General features: G+C 50.0%; 1 protein-coding gene across 1 annotated transcript in view; it reads left to right on the top strand.

Moving 5' to 3' along the window:
* LOC116956298 (uncharacterized) overlaps positions 1–3,055 on the top strand; it is a 170,081-nt gene continuing 167,026 nt past the window's right edge. The window contains exons 1-2 of the mRNA XM_076054022.1: positions 1–617; positions 2,247–2,304. Coding sequence (XP_075910137.1) covers positions 604–617; positions 2,247–2,304 — 72 coding nt within the window. The 5' untranslated portion in view covers positions 1–603. The remainder of the gene's footprint in view (positions 618–2,246; positions 2,305–3,055) is intronic.

Here is a 3,055-nt window from a genome sequence, read left to right on the forward strand (position 1 = left end):
CTACCTGTCGATGTGTCGTTGTTGCTGGTTATCATTCGCGTGATCTGAGTGCGCGGCACAGCGAGCGCTTGACCCGGGGTCGAACTCGGGGTTCGGTCTGCCGGGAGCGAGCGAGTGACCGAGAGCGAAGGACCGAGTGAGGGCCAAGCGAGGGACCGAGTGACCGAGAGCGAAGGAGCGAGCGAGGGACTAAGCGAGGGTTCGAGAGAGAGCCGAGGGAGCGATCGAGGGAGCGCGCTTCTGCTGCGCACCGGGGAGGCGGCGCCTCGGCTGAACCGCCCTCAACCAACCCCATCCCCGCTCCGAGCGCGCGCGTGTGCACGCTGGCACCACATCACTCTCCCCTCTCTCCTCCGCATCCAGCCTCCCTCCCTCCCTCCTACTCCTCATCCCCTCCCTGGCGGCGCGGGGAGTGAGTGGAGTTTGGTGGTCGTGGTCGTGGTGGTGGTCGTGAGCGTCGTGCGTGAGCTTCTCCGAACCCCGGGGTTTAATCCCCGCGAGCCGAGCGACCCCAAGGGGCCTTTTGAGTTATTTATTTATTTTGTCATTTATCGGAAGCTCCGACTTTGTGCCATTTTGGTGCAGGTCCATCGCGGAGTCGGTATGGGAGATGCAAGGTGAGCAGAATCGTCAGCACCGACATTATCATCGTCGCAGCAGCGAATCTCCTGAACCGATAAACATCATCAAACCTTCTTAACATATATTCACCACCACCCCCTCTTATAATACTTTATTTATAATCAGCAGCAGCAAACTTTTTTATGCTAATTATCATCATCAATTCATATTGTACTCGATATATAATCAGTCACGCTCGTCATGATCATCGTCATCATAAGCAGCAGCAAAACCTTCCTGCAAGATTTGTAATATCACCATCATCAAACCTTACTGTTAATCACCATCATCTTCTACGTCAGAAGTAGGCCCGGCTATCAATCATCACCATCGACTTCATGATCTTAATCACCAACTCCTCCCACTCGACTTAAGACATAATCATCATCAATAGCATAAAACCTCTACTGCTGGATCGATGCACAGACATCACCACCACCATCACCGCATCGCTCATTCCTACCGTCCCCAATCATTAGCAGTCATCGCCGCAACTTCTCATCCTTCTCCCCACGTGCACGCCCGAGAAGATTGTGGGCCAGAAGATGAGGTCTGTGCGTGGGGAGGGGGGGGCAGCTGTGACTACGTCCTCAGTTTGTGTATTCAATACTTTCACTGTCATGTGACTATACACTATGCTATGCGATGTGCTCCATATCAAAATATGTCGTGTGTTTGTGTTCTCTCTTGAGATACAGTATATACACATATACTGTACCGTGTCCTGCATTCATCCATATACTGGATGCCCTGTATGAGTGCAACATATCAGTACAAGTTATATATTGTTTTATCCTTCATGTATAACAACATTATATCATGTATATAAGTACTGCATGTACTATGTGCATATGTATACGCAGTCTGTGTGTCTGCTGTCGATGCGAGTTAACACGTGCTCGGCGTGTCTCCTCTGTACACCAGGTGCTGTGTGTCCTCCGTTAGTACGTGAATGTATTCACCGCGACATACATTTGCCGTGTGTCATATATCTACGTTATGGGCAGGATTTCCTCTACTGATGCATCTGCTGTACCCCGAGTAGATCGTCCTTGGTCTGTGGGCAATGAATGTGCAACGTTGATCCCAGATTCTGTTTTGCTATCGCAACTTCATGCTTGTCCAGTTTGGCCTGTATTGATTCGTGTGTGGCACGTGCTTGTGTCCTGTATTCACATGTGGTCTGTGCGTACTCTGTGTCCTTGTACCGAGATGTGGTATCCGCGATACTCTGTATTGGTGTGTGGCACGTACTGTGTCCTACACTGACATGTGAAATGTGTTCTGCGTGTCCCGCGTTGGTATATGCTCCGTGTTCTGTATCGATATGTGGTATGCGCAAGTGCGTTTCTGTAGGCGTATCTCTGTTGTCCTGCACTGACACGTGAGTATGAGCTGCGTTTGGTATCGACGCCTGGCACGTGCTGAGTGCAACCTTCGTCGAAACTCGGAACGTGCTGTGCCCCCATATTGCTTCGTGGTACGTGTTGTGTGTGTGTGTGTCTGTGTGTTTCCTGTGTTGACATGTGGTATGTCAGCATGTCCCGCTCTGCATCGATAAGTGGCACGTGCTCTCTGTCCTGCATTCATGTGAGGTATGTGCTGCGTGTTCGCTCCCCGCGCAGGCGACTACTGGTGGCGTTGGCGATGGTGCTGGCCACGGTGATGCATTTTGTGGAGGCTGTGAGTACTGTCATTACACACCAACCGTACACGACCCATAGATTTGGAGTCAGTTCAAGATCAGGCGCAGGGTGCGAGTCAAATCCGCCTCACCCGTCACGTGCTATGGACTGTGGAACTCTCTGTCAAAGGCTGTCAATGAGCCCGGTTCGATTGTGACCTCTGAGTACAGCCTAATATAATTTCCTCATTCGGGAAGCATTTGCAATCTTCATTTAACGCCCTCTTTACCCATTCCCCATGTGGCACTCTTTGAAGATGAAAGACGCGATGTGAAGCTATTCTCGTGATGTCCTTCACTGTTCTTGTGTCGGTGAGTTACTAGTTTCGGCTCAGTCCCCCTGTATACGTTTGTGTTACACCTTTACCTACGCAGTGATGGTGATGATTATGTATCCATCATGATGGTGGTGCTTCCATGATGATGATGGTGTATCCATGATGATGCTGGTATCCATGGTGATGACGGTGTATCCATGGTGATGATGGTGTTTCCATGCAATCTGTTCAATGTTTTGAGGTGCAGTACTATTTCAATTTGAACGTTACCTTCTGAATTGTGTCAAATATCGTGACTCGCACTCCAGTGCACTCTGCGTCGTGATTACCTAATACCGACCCTTGAAGGGTAACCAAGTGAAATATCTGTACGTGTGTTTAACTTCTTTCGCACCGTACGTAGCCAACCGTGCTCATCGGAGGTGACGGGTTACTTGCGAACTGTTCCGCAACAAGGCAACAGACGACGTTT

Source organism: Petromyzon marinus, chromosome 64 (assembly GCF_048934315.1).
Source record: "Petromyzon marinus isolate PM22_M1 ecotype Great Lakes invasive population chromosome 64, UKy_Petmar_22M1.pri1.0, whole genome shotgun sequence".
In the NCBI taxonomy this organism is placed as follows: Eukaryota; Metazoa; Chordata; class Hyperoartia; order Petromyzontiformes; family Petromyzontidae; genus Petromyzon; species Petromyzon marinus.